Raw genomic sequence first — 19326 nt, 5'->3', positions numbered from 1 at the left:
ACAGCCCCACAGATCCCAGGGACCTCTTCAGGTGGGACAAGGGAACAATCTACAGGCAAACACCAGATCTGCAGCTTCCCTCTGCATCTTTGGACCTGGAAATACAGCAGCTGCCACTTTATCTCATATCTAAAGAGTGGCCACGTAGTGGCATATTCTTGGCCTTCTGCTGCTCCAGCTCATCCACTTCAAGGTTCAATGTGTTGAACACTCACAGATGCTCTTCAGCACTCTGTTGTAATGGTGGTTACTCTTGCCTTCCTGTCAGCCTGAAAGTCTGACAACTCTGTACTTTTTTTTTTGCCCACAGAACTGCCATTTACTGGATGTTATTTGCTTTCGGCACTATTTTCTACAAATTCTAGAAATTTTATGTAAAAATCCAAGAAGATCGCGATTCTGGGAATTTCAAACTACCCCATCTGGCACCAACAATGATTTCAAGGTCAAAGTCAGTTAGATCACAGTTCTTCCTCATTCTGATGTTTGGTTTGAACCTCTTGACAATATCTGCATGCTTTTATGCATTGTGTTGCTGCCATGTGATTGGCTGATTAGACAGTTGCATTAACAAGCAGCAGCTGTACCTAATAAAGAGGCCTACCATACAAACTTCCACTGTCACCATATAAAGATGGCACAACTCCCTCCCCAACAACCCAGAAACACCTACGTACACTAGAAGGACTACAGTGGTTCACAAAGACAGCTCTCCTTCACCTTCTGAGGACAGTCAGGGATTGGTGCCAAGTTACTGCCAAAAACACACATCCTAAACAATGAAAAGTGATAAGTAGTTTGTTGGCATAATGCTAGTACAGTGCAAGCAATTGTGCTAATATACGTAAGGAGTTTGGATGTTCTCCCTGCAACTGTGTGGTTTTCCTCCTGGTGCTCCGGTTTTCTCCCACATTCCAAAGTTAGTCATTGGTGGGCATGCTATGTTGGCACTGGAAACATGGTGACACTGGCGGGCTGCCCAACAGAACATCCGGGGACCGCATATTACACATTTAACTGTATGTTTCCATGTACAAATATGTGACAAATAAAGCTCATCTTTACTCTGTTTTTAAAAAATAGCCAGTTCCTGGGTGAAGAGGTAATGGGTGCTCTCAATGAAGGAGTGTTTGGGAAGTCCGCCCATCTTATAATTGGGTAAATTCATTTTCTCTGCCACCATCATTCTCTGGTCTTGGGGAAAGTGCCTTCAGAACGTCCTTACCTTCCTTTGAGCCCACAGAGTTGAAATACCCTGCAGAGAATCCCCCGGTGAATGCACCATGAAAGCGCTTGTATCGTCCCTTTTCATCCTTCACAGTCTGGTCCTGCAGAGGAACTGGTTTCTTCACAGAGGGTCCCTTACCTATTTAAAAAAAAGAGTAGCCCTGATGAACAATCTCAACCAAAAATGTCAACTGTTTATTCCCCTCCATAGATGCTGCCTGACTTGCTGAATTCCTCCAGCATTGTGTGTATGTTGTTTCAGATTTCCAACATCTGCAATATCCCATGTATATAATAGCCTTGGAGGAAGTCCAAAAGAGATTCAACAGGATGACAGAGTTTCCTACCAGGTGAGACCAGTTTGGGTCTGTATTCCTTTCAGTCTACAAGAATGAGGAGTGACCTTATTCAAACATACATGACCCTAAGGGTCTTGACAGAGTAGATGTTGAGATATTTCCACCTGTGGGAGAGTCACCAACACAAGGAGACAAGAGACTGAGCTAGAGAATAAGAACCTGGTCAGTTAAAACTGAGATGTGTGGATCAGCACTTGGAGCTGTGATGTTGTAGCCGTTCCAGAGACTTGGATGGTGCAGGGGCAGGAATGGCTACTTCAAATGCCAGGCTTTAATGTTTCAGAAAGGACAAGGAGGGAAGCAAAAAAGATGGGGGCGTGGCACTGTTGATCAGAGATAGTGTCACGGCTGCAGAAGAGGAGGAAGTCACGGAGAGATTGTCTACAGAGTCTCTCTGGATGGAGGTTAGGAATAGGAAGGGGTCAATAACTCCACTGGGTGTTTTTTTATAGACCACCCAATAGTAACAGGGACATCGAGGAGCAGATAGGGAGACAGAATCTGGAAAGATGTAATAATAACAAGGTTGTTGTGGTGGGAGATTTTAATTTCCCAAATATTGATTGGCATCTCCTCAGAGTGAGGGGTTTCAATGGGGTGGAGATTGTTAGGTGTGTTCAGGAAGGTTTCTTAACAGAACATGTAAATAAGTCTACAAGAGGAGAGGCTGTACTTGATCTGGTATTGGGAAATGAACCTGGTCAGGTGTCGGGTCTCTCAGTGGGAGATCATAATTCTTTCTCCTTTACCATAGCATTGGAGAGGGATAGGAACAGACAAGTTTGGGAAACATTTCATTGGAGTAAGGGGAAATATGAGGCTATCAGGCAGGAACTTGGAAGCATAAATTGGAAACAGATATTCTCAGGGAAACATATGGAAGAAATGTGGTAAATGTCAGGGGATATTTGCATGAGGTTCTGCATAGATATGTTCCAATGAGACAGGGAAAGGATGGTAGGGTACAGCAACCATGGTGTACAAAGGCTGTTGTAAATCTAGTCAAGAAGAAGAGCTTATGAAAGATTCAAAAAACTAAGTAATGATAGAAATCTAGAAGATTATAAGGCTAGCAGGAAGGAGCTTAAGAACGAAATTAGGAGGGCCAGAAAGGGCCATGAGAAGGCCTTAGTGGACAGGATTAAGGAAAACCCCTAAGCATTCTACAAGTATGTGAAGAGCAAGAGGATAAGAAGTGAGAGAATAGGACCAATCAAGTGTGACAGTGGAAAAGTGTGTATGGAACCAGAGGAGATGGCAGAGGTACTTAATGAATACTTTGCTTCAGTATTCACTACAGAAAAGGATCTTGGTGATTGCAGGGATGACTTGCAGTGGACTGAAAAGCTTGAGCATGCAGATTTTAAGGAAGAGGATGTGCTGGAGCTTTTGGAAAGCATCAAGTTGGATAAGTTACCAGGACCAGACAGGACGTACCCCAGACTACTGTGGGAAGCGAGGGAAGAGATTTCAGAGCCTTTGGTGATGATCTTTTGCATCACCAATGGGGACAGGAGAGGTTCTGGAGGATTGGAGGGTTGCGGATGTTGTTCCCTTATTCAAAAAAGGGAGTAGGGATAGCCCAGGAAATTTTAGACCAATGAGTCTTACTTTAGAGGTTGGTAGGTTGATGGAGAAGATCCTGAGAGGTAGAATTTATGAACATTTGGAGAGGCATTATATGATTAGGAGTAGTCAGCATGGCTTTGTCAAAGGCAGGTTGTGCCTTATGAGCCTGATTGCATTTTTGAGGATGTGACTAAGCACATTGATGAAGGTAGAGCAGTAGATGTAGTGTATATGGATTTTAGCAGGGCATTTGATAAGGTACCCCATGCAAGGCTTATTGAGAAAGTAAGGAGGCATACGATCCAAGGGGATATTGCTTTGTGGATCCAGAACTAGCTTGCCACAGAGAGCAAGGAGTGGTTGTAGACGGTTCATATTTTGCACGGAGGCCAGTGACCAGTGGAGTGCCTCTGTTCTGGGACCCTTTGTGATTTTTTATAAATGACCTGGATGAGGAAGTGGAGGGATGGGTTAATAAATTTGCTGATGAAACAAAGGTTAGGGGTGTTGTGGATAGTGTGGAGGGCTGTCAGAGGTTACAGCGGGACACTGATAGGATGCAAAACTGGGCTGAGAAGTGGCAGATGGAGTTCAACCCAGATAAGTGTAAGGTGGTTCATTTTGGTAGGTCAAATATGATGGCAGAATATAGCATTAATGGCAAGACTCTCGGCAGTGTGGAGGATCAGAGGAAACTTGGGGTCCGAGTCCATAGGACACTCAAAGCTGCTACGCAGGTTGACTCTGCGGTTAAGAAGGCATATGTGCATTGGCATTCATCAGTCATGGGATTGAGCTTAAGAGCTGTGAGGTAATGTTGCAGCTATATAGGACCCTGGTCAGACCACACTTGGGGTACTGTGCTCAATTCTGGTCGCCTATAGGAAGGAAGTGGAAACCATAGAAAGGGTGCAGAGATTTACAAGGATGTTGCCTAGATTGGGGAGCATGCCTTATGAGAATAGGTTGAGTGAACTCGGCCTTTTCTCCTTGGAGCAATGGAGGATGAGAGGTGACCTAATAGAGGTGTACAAGATAAGACCCTGATAGTGTGGATAGTCAGAGGCTTTTTCCCAGGGCTGAAATGGCTAGCATGAGAGGGTGCTGGGGAGTAGGTACAGAGGAGATGTCAGGGGTAAGTTATTTTACGCAGAGAGTGATAAATGTATGGAATGGGCTGCCCACAGCGGTGGTGGAGGTGGAAACAATAGGGTCTTTTAAGAGACTCCTGAACAGGTACATACAGCTTAGAAAAATAGAGGGCAATGGGTAAAGCCTATGTAGTTCTAAAGTAGCTACATGTTTGGCACAGCTTTGTGGGCCAATCAGCCTGTATTGTGCTGTAGGTTTTCTATGTTTCTGTGTGAAAGAATTTCTTCATTCAGAGGGAGGTGAATCTCTGGAATTCTCTGCCCCAGAGAATGTGGGATATATTTAAGCAGAAGAAAGATAGATCTTTGAAACATTGAGGAATTGGTGTTATTATGGACCTGGCACAGAAGAGTTTTAACCAACATAGAACATAAAGATCTGAAACAACAAGTAATCTGATGGAAGAACTCAGCATTTCAAGCAGTTTCTGTGGATATTTCAGGCTGAGACACTTTACCTGGAGACTTGGTTCACATGAAGGGTCTCCACCCAAAACATTGACTGTCAACCCTGGACCCTGCCAGAGGGTAGAGGCCAAGATGCTGGGACGTGCTTGCCACCACAAGCCCCTTCACCTCCTCACCTGTTACCCAGTTCCTACTAGGTCCCATTCATTCCACTCTGCTCCAGTCTCCATTACCCCACCTACATGTTACCCTACTCCCTCCCAAACACTGGTCTCCATTAACCACATACCCCCCTCTGGTCTCTGTAAATCACCCCCAACCTCCTGTCACCATTACCCAGCTCCCCTTCACTCTAAGGGCCCAGTCCCCATAAACCCCTACACTGCCAAGCTTCCTCCCCACCCTCCAGTCTCCATTACAACTCCCTACTGTCAGGTCCCCGTTAACCCACCCACACCTTCCATTCCCCACTATCCTTACCATCCGGTCTCCATTACCCTGTTTCACCCCCCCTTCGGTCTCAATTACCCCACTCCCCCCATCCTCCAGTCTCCGTTACCCCACTCCCCCACCCTCCGGTCTCATTTACCCCGACCCACCCCACACTCTCCTCTCCGTTGCCCCGCTCTCCCCCCACCCTCCGGTCTCATTTACCCCGTTCTCCCGCCCTCCGGTCACCGTTACCCCGCTCGTCCCACCCTCCGGTCTCATTTACCCCGTTCCCCACACTCTCCAGTCTCCTTTACCCCGTTCCCCCACCCTCCGGTCTCATTTACCCCGTTCCCCCGCACTCCGGTCTCCGTTACCCCGCTCGTCCCACCCTCCGGTCTCATTTACCCCGTTCCCCCCGCCCCACGCTCACCGTCAAGCGGTTCCAGCGGGGTGCCCAAATACACAAAATCTTCCTCGTCTTCCTCGGCCGCCGCCATCTTCCACTTCCGGGTCAAGGGGCGGCTCCGAGCACGGCGAGAGGAAGGAGGCCGGCCACTCGGCCCCTCGCCGTGATCCTGAATGATTCAACAACCGTTCCTTCCCCCCGCAGCATTACCGTTAGACACCCCAGCACTGGTTCCCACCACGAAACCCGCACTTATTCCCTGATTCTCACCCCAAGCACCCCTCACCACCGACTTTCACCCTCGAACTCGCCATCATCCCTATTCTCATTCCAAACCCGCCGCCCTTACTGCTTCTCACCCCAAACCGACCCTCACCACCAATTCCCACCATCACCCCGATTCTCACCCCCAAACCCCCCTCACTGATTCTTATCCCAAACTCCCCCCCCCCATCCCTGGTTCTCACCCCCATACCCACCCTCACCCCAAACACTCCCTCACCCTGATCCCCACCTCCAAAACACCTTCATCGAATCTCACCCCAAACCCCCACTGCAATTCTCACCCTCAAAACCCCCACCCCAATTCACACCCTCAAACCCTGATTCTCATCCTAAACCCACCCTCACTGATTCTCACCCCCAAGCCCACTCTCACTTCCAATTGTCACCCATAACACTGCCCTCACCCCCCCCAATTCTCACACCCTAACTCTGCCATCCCCAAACTCAGTCACATTCCCGATTCTCAGCCCCAAACCTACCCTCACTCCAAACTTTTCCTCACCGTCAAACCTGCCCTCACCACCGATACTCTCCACAAACCCATTCTCACCTCTAAACCTGCCATCACCTCCCAATTTTCACCCGAAACCTGCCCTCACACCCAACTCCCACTCTGATTCTCACCCCAAATCTGCCCATCCCCAGACAGAACTCCAATCCTCACTCCCAAAACTGACCTCACAGCTGATTTTCACCCTCAAACCTGCCCTCATCACCGATTCTCACTCCAAACCCCCCCCCCATTACTCCAGATTCTCAGCCCCAGACCCACCTCACCCAATTCTCACCCCAAACCCGCCTTCAGCCTGATTCTCATCCCAAACCCACCCTCACTGATTCTCAACTGCAAACCCGCCCTCACCCTCGATTCTTGTCCCTGAACCTACCCTCACCCTCAAAACCACCGCATCCCTGACTCTCATGCCCAAACCCGCCCTCAACCCCAAATACCCCTCACACTGAAACCCACCCTCACCCCTCAATTCTCAGCCCCAAATCTGCCATCAGCCCTGATTCTCTGGATTCCAACTAGGGAGAACCTACTCAACCTGGTCTTGGGAAATTAACTGAACCACGTGACAAACCTGCTTGTGAGTGAATATTTTGAGAATAATGACTACAATTCGTTAAGTTTTCAGATAGTTATGAATGAGGATTAAACCAGACCTTGTGGGAAGGCACTAAATTAGGGGAGAGCTGATTACCACAGCATAAGATGGAAGCTAAGGAATATTTATTGGGAGGAGTTTCTACAGACATTTTGTATTCTGGCTGGGAATCCTCCAACATGATGGCATTTCTCTAACTTCTGCTAATTTCTCCTCCTTCCCCCTCCTCTTTTTCCATTCCCATTGTGATTAGAGCTAGAGTGAAAACAGAAATGTATTAGGGGAACAGTAGGGAACTCTTGACTCAGAGGATAGTGTGAGTGTGGAATGAAATGCTGAATGCAGGTTTGATTTCAACATTAAGAAAAAAGTACATGGATGGGAGGTGTGGAGTGCTATGGTCCAGGTGCAAGTCAATGGGACTAGGTAGATTAATGGTTTGGCATGGAGTCGATGGGCCAAATGGCCTGTTTCTGTAGTACTCTATGGTTCCACTTCTCTTCTCCTCACCTGCCCATCATCTCCTCCTTCCCTTTCTCCCATGGTTCACTCTCTTCTCCTATCAGATTCCTCCTCCTTCCACCCTTTACCTCTTCACACCATCACCTCCCAGCTTCTTACTTCACCTCCTCCATCCATCTATCTGCTCCCTCACCTATCACCTGCTTGTACACTCCCCTTACCCCCCCCCCCCCCCGCCCACACACACTTTCTTATTCTGGCTTCTGCCCTCTTCCTTTCCAAACCTGATGAAGGATTTTGGCCTGAAATGTCGACCATTAATTTATTTTCATAGATGCTGCTAGATTCCACCAGCATTTTGAGTGTGTTCCTCCAACCAGGCACTAGGAATGTGATGAACTGAGATGGACCATTTATGTTCTCACTTGAGATCTGCCAAACAGGTTCCTTCAGTGCCAGACCTACTGGGATGGGTAGGGAGACATGTACAGACAGACCCAGTAGCAGAGAAGTAAGTCACACACTGCAGAGACTCATGGCCAGAGTCACTGGTATTCCAACAAAGTGGGCACCAAAACTGGGGTTATCCCAAATGAGTCATCTTCTTAGATCAACATCACACCAGATACTAAATCACTCCCCAGTGAGGCTGGTCTGGTTTGGTTTGTTTTGCCTTATTATTGTCATATGAACCAACATGTAAACTCTGCCATGAACCATTGCAAGCATGGCTACGTAAGGATAAGGATTGGGTATGGAGCTAGCAATCCCATCCCATAAAAAATCCAGAGCTATAGAAAAGGCAACAGAAGCTAAAAAGACTTCATCCCTGGGAGAGGGATCTTGTGGGATCTTCACCCACAAGACATATGAAGTCATGGTGAAAAGCGCAAGCTCGTGGAAGTCACAGGGCTGATTAACGTTGTATGATGCAGGTGTAAGACTGGCCCAGGACTGAGGGCTCTGGGGAGCTGCCGTCGGTGGCCTTTGCTCCAGTACGGGTGATGGGCTTAAGAAGAAATACCAACATGCAGTGGAAAGCTAGTTTTGCATCTGGTCCTCTACAACTTTATGCCTAGCAAAGGCATTATCTATACTGCTGACAGAGTGGAAATGGACATGTTTCCTATAGTGAGTGAGTCTAGGACCATAGGGCACAGTCTCAGAATGCAAGGACATCATTTTAGAACAGAGATGAGGAAGAATTTCTTCAGCTGGTGAGTGGTGAATCTGTGGAATTCATTGCCACTGACAGCTGTGGAGGCCAAGTCATTGAGTATATATAAAGCAGAGCTTGACAGGTTCTTGATTAGTCAGAGCAAAGATCTAGTCAGAGGGAGAGGGCAGCAGAATAAGTTTCAGAGGGATGATAAATCATCCGTGATGAAATGGCAGAGCAGATCAATGGACTGAATGGCTTAATTCTGCTCCTACGTTTTATGATTCCTATACACAGGCTCATCTTTGTGTTCCAGACAGACTATTCAGAGCATTACAGCCCTTTGGCCCAACTAGTCTGTGTCAGCCTAGGTTTTTTTCTCCTCTGGCAGTGAGAGGTATCCCACCAGAGGATTTACCAGATGGAAAAGCCCTCCCCACCATTGAGCACATCTACAGTACATGGTGTGCTGTTGCAAAAAAGCAGCTTCCATCATGGAGGACCCCCACCACCCAGGCCATGCTCTCTTCATGCTCTCTTCTTTCTGCTGCCATCAGGAAGGAAGTACAGGAGTCTCAGGACTCACACCACCAGGTTCAGGAACTGTTATTACTCCTCAACCATCAAGTCAAGTCAAGTCACTTTTTATTGTCATTTCGACCATAACTGCTGGTACAGTACATAGTAAAAATGAGACACTGTTTTTCAGGACCATGGTGCAACATGAAACAGTACAAAAACTAGACTGAACTACGTGAAAACAACACAGAAAAAAAGAAACTACACTAGACTATAGACCTGCCGGGGACTACATAAAGTGCACAGAACAGTGCAGGCTTTACAATAAATAATAGACAAGACAATAGGCACAGTAGAGGGCAGTAAGTTGGTGTCAGTCCAGTCTCTGGGCATTGAGGAGTCTGACAGCTTGGGGGAAGAAACTGTTACATAGTCTGGTTGTGAGAGCCCGAATGTTCCGGTGCCTTTCCCGGCAGGAGGGAGAAGAGTTTGTATGAGGGGTGTGTGCGATCCTTCATAATGCTGTTTGCCTTGCAGATGCAACGTGTAGTGTAAATGTCTGTAATGACGGGAAGAGAGACCCCGATGATCTTCTCAGCTGACCTCACTATCCACTGCAGGGTCTTGCGATCCAAGATGGTGTAATTTCCGAACCAGGCAGTGATGCAGCTGCTCAGGATGCTCCCAATACAATCCCTGTAGAATGTGATGAGGATGCGGGGTGGGAGATGGGCTTTCCTCAGCCTTCACAGAAAGTAGAGATGCTACTGGGCTTTCTTGGCTATGGAGCTGGTGTTGAGGGACCAGGTGAGATTCTCCACCAGGTGAACCAGAAATTTGGTGCTCTTAACGATCTCTACTGAGGAGCCGTCGATGTTCAGCGGGGAGTGGTCGCTCTGTGCCCTCCTGAAGTCAACAACCAACTCTTTTGTTCACATTCAGAGACAGGTTGTTGGCTTTGCACCAGTCTGTTAGCTGCTGCACCTCCTCTCTGTAAGCTGACTCGTCGTTCTTGCTGATGAGACCCACCACAGTCGTGTCATTGGCGAACTTGATGATGTGGTTCGAGCTGTGTGCTGCAGCACAGTCATGGGTCAGCAGAGTGAACAGCAGTGGACTAAGCACGCAGCCCTGGGGGGCCCCCGTGCTCAGTGTGATGGTGTTGGAGATGCTGCCTCCAATCCAGACTGACTGAGGTCTCCCAGTCAGGAATTCTAGGATCCGGTTGCAGAGGAAGGTGTTCAGGCTCTTGAACCAACTCCACTCACCACAGCAATGAACTGTTCCCACAACCAATGGACTCACTTTCAAGTACTCTTCATTTCATGTTCTTTATATTTGTTGCTTTTTTTTTCTTTTTGTATTTATTTGTATTTTATTATATTATTATATTGTATTTATTTGTACTTCTTTGGTATTCACTAAGGAGAAGGATATTGAATTGTGTAAGGTAAGGGAAACAAGTAGGGAAGTTATGGAAACTATGACGATTAAAGAGGAGGAAGTACTGGTGCTTTTAAGGAATGTAAAAGTGGATAATTCTCCAGGTCCTGACAAGATATCCCTAGGACCTTGAGGGAAGTTAGTGTAGAAATAACAGGGGCTCTGACAGAAATATTTCAAATGTCATTAGAAACGGGGATGGTGCCGGAGGATTGGCGTATTGCTCATGTGGTTCCATTGTTTAAAAAGGGTTCTAAGAGTAAACCTAGCAATTATAGGCCTGTCAGTTTGACGTCAGTGGTGGGTAAATTAATAGAAAGTATTCTTAGAGATGGTATATATAGTTATCTGGATAGACAGGGTCTGATTAAGAACAGTCAACATGGATTTGGGTGTGGAAGGTCATGTTTGACAAATCTTATTGAATTTTTTGAAGAGGTTACTAGGAAAGTTGATGAGGGTAAAGCAGTGGATGTTGTCTAAATGGACTTCAGTAAGGCCTTTGACAAGGTTCCGCACGGAAGGTTAGTTAGGAAGGTTCAATCGTTAGGTATTAATATTGAAGTAGTAAAATGGATTCAACAGTGGCTGGATGGGAGATGCCAGAGAGTAGTGGTGGATAACTGTTTGTCAGGTTGGAGGCCAGTGACTAGTGGTGTGTCTCAAGGATCTGTACTGGGTCCAATGTTGTTTGTAATGTACATTAATGATCTGGATGATGGGGCGGTAAGTTGGATTAGTAAGTATGCAGATGATACTAAGGTAGGTGGCGTTGTGGATAATGAAGTAGGTTTTCAAAGTTTGCAGAGACATTTAGAGCGGTTAGAAGAGTGGGCTGAGGGATGGCTGATGGAGTTTAATGCTGATAAGTGTGAGGTGCTACATTTTGGTAGGAATAATCCAAATAGGACATGCATGGTAAATGGTAGGGAATTGAAGAATGCAGTAGAACAGAGTGATCTAGGAATAATGGTACATAGTTAGTTCCCTGAAGGTGGAATCTCATGTGGATAGGGTGGTGAAGAAAGCTTTTGGTATGCTGGCCTTTATAAATCAGAGCATTGAATATAGGAGTTGGGATATAATGTTAAAATTGTACAAAGCATTGGTAAGGCCGAATTTGGAGTATTGTGTACAGTTCTGGTCACTGAATTATAGGAAAGATGTCAACGAAATAGAAAGAGTACAGAGAAAATTTACTAGAATGTTATCTGGGTTTCAGCACCTAAGTTACAGGGAAAGATTGAATAAGTTAGGTCTTTATTCTTTGGAGTGTAGAAGGTTGAAGGGGGACTTGATAGAGGTATTTAAAATTATGAGGGGGATAGAGAGTTGATGTGGATAGGCTTTTTCCATTGAGAGTAGGGGAGATTCAAACAAGAGGACATGAGTTGAGACTTAGGCGGCAAAAGTTTAAGGGTAACATGAGGGGGAATTTCTTTACTCAGAGAGTGGTAGCTGTGTGGAATGAGCTTCCAGTAGAATTGGTAGAGGCAGGTTCGGTATTGTCATTTAAAGCAAAATTGGATAGGTATATGGACAGGAAAGGAATGGAGGGTTATGGGCTGAGTGCGGGTCAGTGCGACTAGGTGAGAGTAAGCGTTCGGCACGGACTAGAAGGGCTGAGATGGCCTGTTTCCTTGCTGTAATTGTTATATGGTTATATTTAAACAGCTTGTTGTTGTTTTTTTTACACATTGGTTGTGGTCTTTCATTGATTCTATTACTGTGAATGCCACAAGAAAATTAATCTCATGATCATACACAGTGACATGTATGTACTTTGATAATAAATTTATTTTGAACTTTGACTGCCGATGCAGTAGTTCTCCTTCCTCATGCACACCAGAAAGTTTTGAAACTGTTTTTTTGGATTCCCAGAAAGGGTAACTTCTGTGGCCTGGAGTTATCCTTATTCCATGAACATGAAATGTGAGACTACAGGAGCTGCTCTGTGTTGTTCTTCAGTCCTGTACTCCTGTTTGTTGGTACAGCACAATTGCTGAGGATAGATCAGGATCTCCTGGTTCTGCTGCTGGGCCAATGTAAAAGGCCTGTATTGTATTACATTCTGTCTTAAAGGTCAAACGTTCATTTTATTATCAAAGTATGTATGCAGAATACAACTCTGAGATACAAAACTCAAAGAAAAAGAAACAAAAACTCACAAACCCCAAACCCCACCCCGCACAAAAACTAACAGATCACCCAAGAAAGAATGGGCAATAGGTACATTTAATGTCAGAGAAATGTATACAATATACATTCTGAAATTATTTTTCTTCGCAGACATCTACGAAAACAATAAAAGTGCCCCAAAGACTGAATGACTGTTAAAATATTAGAACCTAAAGTCCCCCCCCAGCTCCCCCCACACAAGCAACAGCAAGGCAATGATTCCCCCCACCAGCATCAGCGCCCTCCAGCGAGCACTCAAGCATGCAGCAAAGCATCAATAAAGACCCAGACAACAACACACACAAAATGCTGGTGGAACACAGCAGGCCAGGCAGCATCTATAAGGAGAAGCGCTGTCAACGTTTCAGGCCAAGACCCAGACTCACAGTATACCAAAAATTACTCGTTCACCTGGTAATTCAACATACTACAGGCTCCCCCTCTCCCTAATAAGGGAAAAAGAGGTGTCCCCGTTTCACGGTGAGAGGGAAGATATAACAGACAACTCGCAGATTTATGATGTTAAAAGTCTGTTGCTTCGCTTTTTCCAATCTCTGCACACAGGAGAGTCGGAACTAAAAAAGCAAGCGCAGCTCTCCAACCAGCCGGGGCACTGGCCTAGAATCCATATGTCCCCAGAGCCCTGAAAGAGCACTCATCTTCTGGACAGCATTCTTGGATAGTTGTGAGGCCCTGAGAGCGGGTTCCATTCCCATGAAAATAGAAGAGAAACTAAACTGAAAGAGGCAAATATGAACTACAGTCCCTTCCATAAATTGCAGAATTTCAATAACATCTCCAAGAACATTGGGGCCCAGCGGCCTCTGAGGGAAGTGATCCTGGGCTTTGCCACGGACTGGCTGGATGCCCCCACATTGTGCTACTGGGACCTGATCTGCATCCGGAGACAGCACCAGCCCTTGGAGTATGGTGGCTGGGGGTAGGGGTGGAAAACACATTTCTGAGGTCAGGGGATTAGGACACCTCCTGGCTAGGTGCCCAGGGTGGGCACAGGCTTTTTGTCAGCTGTGAGCAGAGTATGTGTGGTGAACTATGTGCCTGTCGGGACACGCCCCTGCTGACTGCTCCTGTGGCTCCTCCCACAGGCCACTGTATAAAGGAGATCTGCGGCCTGACGCTCGGCCTCAGTCTCCAAGACATTGTATGATAGACACTCACTCCTGGTTCCTTCTTCCAGTCAATAAAAGCCGATATCTCGCCTTACGTCTCGGTGTGAGTTATTGATGGTGCATCAGTATGCGCTCACAGGAGTCCAATATCCTAGCAGGCAGGTTTAATACAGCTGTTAGGGTTTAAACTAATTTGGCAGGGGATGGGAACCGGAGTGATAGGGCTCAGGAAGGGGGAACAGAAATAAATCAAAGGCAACATGCAACAGAGATTATAGGAAGGACAGGCAGGAGATGAGGCTTAATCACAGCCAGTGGGATGAGTTACAGGACAATAGAGGCATGGTGCAGTTAAAACAGCAAGTGACAAATACTGGACTGAAAATGTTATATTTGAATGCACCCAGCATAAGAAATAAAATGGACGATCTTGAAATTCAGCTACAGATTGGTCAGAGATGATGTTGTGGCCATCTCTGAAACTTGGTTAAAGGTTGGCTGCCATTGGGAGCTGAATGTCCAAGGATATACAGTGTATTGGAAAGATAGTAGGCAGAGTGGGGTGGTGTGGCCCTGTGTAAAAGGATTAATATTAAATCATTAGAAATGGATGACATAGGATTGGAAGTTGGAGAGTTTCTATGGGTTGAGTTAAGAAATGACAAGTGTGAAAGGACCCTAATGGCAGTTGTATACAGGCCTCCAAACAGCAGCAAATTATAAATTATAGCAGGAGATAGAAAAGGCATGTCAGAAAGGGAATGTCATGATAATTGTCGGGGATTTTAACATGAAAGTGGATTGGGAAAACTAGGTCAGTACTGGACCTCAAGAGAGAATTTGTAGAATGTCTAAGGGATAGCTTTTTAGAACAGCTTGTTGTTGAGCCCACTAGGGGATCGGCTGTGCTGGATTGGGTGTTGTGCAATGATCCGGAGGTGATAAGAGTGTTTACGGTTAAGGAACCCTGAGGGAACAGTGATCACAATACGATCGAGTTCACTTTGAAATTTGAGAAGAAGAAACTAAATTCCAATCTATTGGTATTTCAGTGGAATAAAAGAAATTTCAATGGCATGAGAGGGGAACTGGCTAAGGTTGACTGAAAAAAGACACTATCAGGAAGGACAGCAGAGCAGCAATGGCTGGAGTTTCTGTGCATTATGAGGGAAGTGCAAGACAGATATATCCTCAGTAAGAAGAAATTTTCGAAAGGAAGGACAGTACCGTGGCTCACAAGTGAAGTCAGAGCCAAAGTAAAAGTAAAAGAGAGGGCATACAAGGAAGCCAAAGCCAGTGGGAAGGTAGAGGATTGGGAGGCTTTTAAAAACTTCCAGAAGGAAACTAAGAAGGTCATTAGGAAGGGAAAGCTGAATTATGAAAGGAAGCTGGCAACCAATATCAAAGAAAACACTAAAAGCTTTTTTAAGTATATAAAGGGTAAAAGAGAGTGAGGGTAGATATAGGGCCAATAGAAAATGACACTGGAGATTTTGTAATTTGAGAACTACTTCTGTGCAACATATCTATCCTGAGCCTTGTGAACTATTCCTAGAAACTTCAACCACTTCTGCTCTGCCATTATCCCTGCCAGCATCCCCCTCCAATCCACTTGGGCAAGCTCCTCTCTCGTGCTTCTGTAATTCATTTGACTTATCTTTCTCAAATTGCAGTATGAAGGCAACAATTATGCCAGTGCCTAAGAAGAATAACATGAGCTGCCTTAATGACTATTGCCTGGTTGCACTCACATCGACAGTGATGAAATGCTTTGAGAGGTTGCTTGTGATTAGACTGAACTCCTGCCTCAGCAAGGACCTGGACCTGTAGCAATTGGCTTATCACCACAATAGGTCAATGGCACATGCAATCTCAATGGCTCTCTATGTGGCTTTAGATCACCTTAGCAACACAAATGCCTGTGTCAGGATGCTGTTCATCAACTATAGCTCAGCATTTAATACCATCATTCCCACAATCCTGATTGAGAAGTTGCAGGACCTGGGCATCTGTACCTCCCTCTGCAATTGGATCCTCGACTTCCTAACTGGAAGACCACAGTCTGTGTGGATTGGTGATAACAACTCCTCCTCACTAATGATCAACATTGGTGCATTTCAGGGGTGTATGCTTAGCTCACTGCTCTACTCTCTATTTACCCATGACTGCGTGGTTAGGCATAGCTCAAATACCATCTATAAATTTGCTGACGATACAACCGTTGTTGGTAGAATCTCAGGATGTGATACAGGAGTGAGATATGTCAACTAGAGTGGTGCCGCAGCAACAACCTGGCACTCAACGTCAGTAAGATGAAAGAGCAGATTGTGGATTTCCAGAAGGGTAAGACGAAGGAACACATACCAATCCTCATAGAGGGATCAGAAGTGAAGAGTGAGCATTTTCAAATTCCTGGGAGTCAAGATCTCTGAGGATCTAACCTGGTCCAAACATATTGATGCAGTTATAATGAAGGCAAGACAGTGGCTATAGTTTATTAGGAGTTTGAAGAGATTTGGTATGTTAGCAAATAAACTCAAAAACATCTATAGATGTAGTGTGGAGTGCATTCTGACAGGCTGCATCACTGTCTGGTATTGGGGGCGGGGGGGCTACTTCACAGGACCAAAAGAAGCAACAGAGGATTGTAAATTTTGTCAGTTCCATCTTGGGTACTACCCTACAAAGTACCCAGGACACTTCAAGGAGCAGTGTCTCAAAAAGGCAGTGTCCATTATTAAGGACCTCCAGCACCCAGGGCAAGATCTTTTCTCACTGTTACCATCAGGTAAGAGGTACAGAAGCCTGAAGGCACACACTCAGCGATTCAGGTATAGCTTCTTCCCCTCTGCTATCCGATTCCTAAATGGACATTGAACCCTTCGACACTTCCTCACTATTTTAAAAAATATATAGTATTTATAGTATAGTATTATACTATATACTTATAGTATAGTATTTATATATAGTATTCAGCCATGATCTCAGAATGGCGGTGCAGACTCGAGGGGCCGAATGGTCTACTTCTGCACCTATTGTCTATTGTCTGTTGTATTTCTGTTTTTGCATGATTATTAATCTATTCAATATACATATACTGTATAAAGCATACTTAATAAGATTTACTTATTTATTTATTACTATTATTTTATTTTTTTCTTCTATATTATGTATTGCAATGAACTGCTGCTGCTAAGTTAACAAATTTCACATCACATGCCGGTGATAATAAACCCGATTCTGATTCCTAAGGATTTCTTGCAGTTCAGCTCCCTAATAAAATCTGGATTATTACACAACACTCAATCTAAGATGGCCTTTCCCGAGTAGGCTCAAGCAAAAGCTGCCCTAAAAAGCCATCTCATAGGCATTGAACAAATTCCCTCTCTCGCGATCTGACACCAACCTGATTTTTCCAATCCCTTCACAGTTTGAAGTCCCCTATTACAATTGTGACATTACCCTTATTACATGCCTTTTCCGGCTCCCTTTGCAATTTCAACCCCACAGCTTGGCTGCTATTTGGAGGCCTGTATATTATTCCCATAATGTTTTTTTTTCCCACCGTTGCAATTTCTTAACTCCACCCACAAAGATGCGACATTCTCTGATCCGATGTCACCTCTTTCTTTTTTTTGTAATTTATATTTTATTGAAGATCATCATCAAACATTTCCATAAGATGTATTTCAGATATTTTACATATATATCATATTGTCATATATGCCACAAATCTTCACATGATATTTATCTGAGGTATACACTTAGAGAAAAGAGAGGAAAGAAAGAACAAGCGAAAGGTGAAAACTATGTTCAAGTAGGGAGTGATCTTTTTTTTTACAACATATTTATTGATTTGTGAGTATAAAATCAGGCCAACGAGGTGTTATGTAGTTAAACCATTTTTCCCAGTATGAATCAAATTGTTCCAACTTATGATTAACAGATGCTGTTATCTTCTCCATTTTGTAAATGTCCATTGTAATTTCCATCCATGCATTTAAAGTCGGGCTCTCCTGTGATAACCATTTCCTAGTAAGAGTCTTTTTACCAGCCACCAGCATTATATTCATTAAATATTTATCTCTTTTCAACCATTCTTGAGGTATACACCCAAAATATATGGTCTTACTTTCTAAAGGTATTTCACATTATGGATGTCTTGTAGGGCATTGTGTATCCCTCTCCAATAGTCTTTGATAACGGGGCATTCCCAGAAAATATGATAATGGTTTGCATTTTGATTTCTACAATTTCTCCAGCAAACAGGGAGGTTACTATCATAATGGGATTTCTGAGAGGGTATTATAAAATATCCTATCATGTTTTCCCATCTGAACTCCCTCCATTTCTGTGCACTGGTACACTTCCATTGACACCTCCATATTGTTGTTCATTCTTCCTCAAATATAATTATCACTCTTTCCTTCTCCCATTTTGTTTTAATGTATGAAGTTGAATGTGTTTTAAAATTTGACAAACTCTTATACACGCTTGAAATGATTCTACTACCGTTATCTGAATTATATGCTTTTCTAAATAGCTCTATCAAACATGTTCTTGCCTTGGTTACATTTTTAACCATCCTATTAACATATTGTTGCATCTGTAAATACTGATAAAACTCTTGTTTTTCTGATAAGTGTTTCTCTTTAAGCATTTCAAAACTGAACAGTGTTCCTTCTTACATTGTATTGCAAAGAACTGTTATTCCTTTAGCTGTCCAGTCCTTAAATCTAGCATCCAGTTTATTCTGTGTAAAATCCATCATATGCACACCATTTAAGAGTTGCAATATCTCCCCCTAATTTATATTCTTTTATAATAGTTTTCCATATTTTAAGAGTCCATTTCACTCATGGGATATCAAGAGTATTTATGTACCTTTGCAGGTTGTTACCAGCCAAAATTGCCTGTATAGGGATGGGAAGTACCCGCTCCTCAATGTTTTTCCATGAAGCGTCATATGATGGGTTGCACGAACATATCACAGCTCTCAACTGTGCTGCAAAATAATAATCTCCAAGAGAAGGTAGGCCCCATCCCTCCTTTTCCTTGGCTAATTGCAAAGTTTTGAGACAAATTCTAGGCCTTTTACCTTGCCAAATATATCTTGATAATATTTTGTTCCATTCATTGAATTGATTTTGATTAATCTCTATTGGTTATGTTTGAAAGAAATATAATAGTCTAGGCAGTATATTCAATTTAATAGATTCAATCCTTGAACTGAGACTAAAAAAAAGTAATTAGATTCCTTAATTTTTTATATAAAGGCTGATAATTGCATTCTGATAATTTTGCCAAACCTTTTGGCATAATGATGCCCAAATATTTGAAAGACTCTGTTTGCCATGCCCAAGGATACCTACTTACAATTTTGTGGTGAACTACATGTACCTGTCTGGACACGCCCCCCCCACCGCTGACTGCTCCTGTATCTCCTCCCACGGACCCCGGTATAAAGGTGATTGGAGACACCACCCCGG

General features: G+C 44.4%; 1 protein-coding gene across 2 annotated transcripts in view; it reads right to left on the bottom strand.

Annotated features, from left to right (window-relative positions):
* The window catches only part of gpatch1 (G patch domain containing 1), an 81509-nt gene extending 75853 nt beyond the window's left edge, over window positions 1-5656 (bottom strand). For both annotated transcript variants that reach the window (XM_059993356.1, XM_059993357.1), the window contains exons 1-2: window positions 5577-5656; window positions 1226-1366 (exon numbers count right to left, since the gene is read on the bottom strand). In XM_059993356.1, coding sequence (XP_059849339.1) covers window positions 1226-1366; window positions 5577-5643 — 208 coding nt within the window. In that variant the 5' untranslated portion in view covers window positions 5644-5656. The remainder of the gene's footprint in view (window positions 1-1225; window positions 1367-5576) is intronic.
* Window positions 5657-19326: the final 13670 nt, after the last annotated feature.

Source organism: Hypanus sabinus, chromosome 17 (assembly GCF_030144855.1).
Source record: "Hypanus sabinus isolate sHypSab1 chromosome 17, sHypSab1.hap1, whole genome shotgun sequence".
Lineage (NCBI taxonomy): Eukaryota > Metazoa > Chordata > Chondrichthyes > Myliobatiformes > Dasyatidae > Hypanus > Hypanus sabinus.
This window is presented reverse-complemented; position numbering and strand designations above follow the sequence as displayed.